This window comes from Phalaenopsis equestris, unplaced genomic scaffold, assembly GCF_001263595.1.
Source record: "Phalaenopsis equestris unplaced genomic scaffold, ASM126359v1 Scaffold195026, whole genome shotgun sequence".
NCBI lineage: Eukaryota > Viridiplantae > Streptophyta > Magnoliopsida > Asparagales > Orchidaceae > Phalaenopsis > Phalaenopsis equestris.
Window position 1 is genome coordinate 1 of NW_018214975.1, and position 1,228 is coordinate 1,228.

Below are 1,228 nucleotides of genomic sequence, written 5' to 3' on the forward strand. Positions count from 1 at the left end.
AAAGTTTAGGTATTAGATATGTAAATAGATAAAATTGAGTGTAATATATGCAAATGCCCCAATATCTTCTTTTCCACCTTCTCTTATATTGGTTTCTTTTTATGTATTTGAAGAAGCTCTGCAGGACCAAAGAGTGGCCCTAGCCGCAGCTTTGGATTCCACAGTAGGTGAATCGTCTCCCTCTGCGGGCAATCTTCCCAATGGAAAGGCTGAAGACATTTATGAACCTGTTCCCCTTGGCATCAATATTCAAACCATTGATGGCGCATCTGGATCTGGAGAGAACAATTCCTGCACGCAGTTGGATTTCCACGTGCATACAGTTGAAACAGTGAAGAATATGGAAGAACTCCAATTCATCCCCAGCTTTGCTAATGCATCACCATTACACAAGAACCAAGAAGATGATAACGAAGAGAAGTGTCTTTCTGCACTTAGGAACTCATCTGACGAAGATTTCTCAGTTTCCTTGCATTTGGGGGATCGTGAACCTCGAAGACCGAGATCAGATCCAACCTCTGCTATGGATTCAGCTAGTTGTGGGTATGCGGCTGTTTGTGGGCATCAGCATTGACATTTTGAAGAGGGTACCCTATATACACCCTATATAAACTTACGAATATCCCCTCAAAATTCCGTCATATTATGAATATCAGATTTTTTTTCTGAAAAGATATTGAGGACTTAACATAGCTAAACTAATATCTATTTCTCCATGTTACAAGAGTCGTGCTTTAATGATATAACTAACGAAGGGCATGATCTACAGGAGGCTTTGATTTCTGCATGCTGCTTCGGTTTTCAAAACTTGTAATATTCAGGTTGTAACGGAGATAACTTAATGTTTGCTGCAGATCAGCATTCTTGTTTAATGGAAATAGGAAATTATCAAGGGTTAATGCTGTTTATAGCTCTCATTGGTTTGATTTTTTCTATCATTGTCAAGTGAGATTCAGGATTAAAGAGTCTCCCTTAAGCTTTTGTATGGTTGAATGGGCTCTTGGTTTATATGTTGTTTATGTATTAATAAAATGGGAAATTTACATACATACTGCAAAATTCTTATGCATATACATTTCTAACACAAATTTTGATATTAACATTTATAACATCTTTGTATTAAAATCTATGCATGAAAAAGTTTATTTTACTTTTAAACAGTTAATTATAGTGGTATTTTGATGTAATGTCAAAGATTTGATTGTTATACATGTAAATATAAATGTTT

At 35.7% G+C, this 1,228-nt stretch overlaps 1 protein-coding gene across 1 annotated transcript; it reads left to right on the top strand.

Moving 5' to 3' along the window:
• Positions 1–43: 43 nt before the first annotated feature.
• On the top strand, positions 44–968 carry LOC110034975 (the record flags this gene model as incomplete). Its single annotated transcript, XM_020739214.1, has 1 exon — positions 44–968. A coding segment is annotated over one exon (531 nt), but the record flags the coding sequence as incomplete, so codon positions are not given.
• Between the last annotated feature and the right edge of the window lie 260 nt (positions 969–1,228).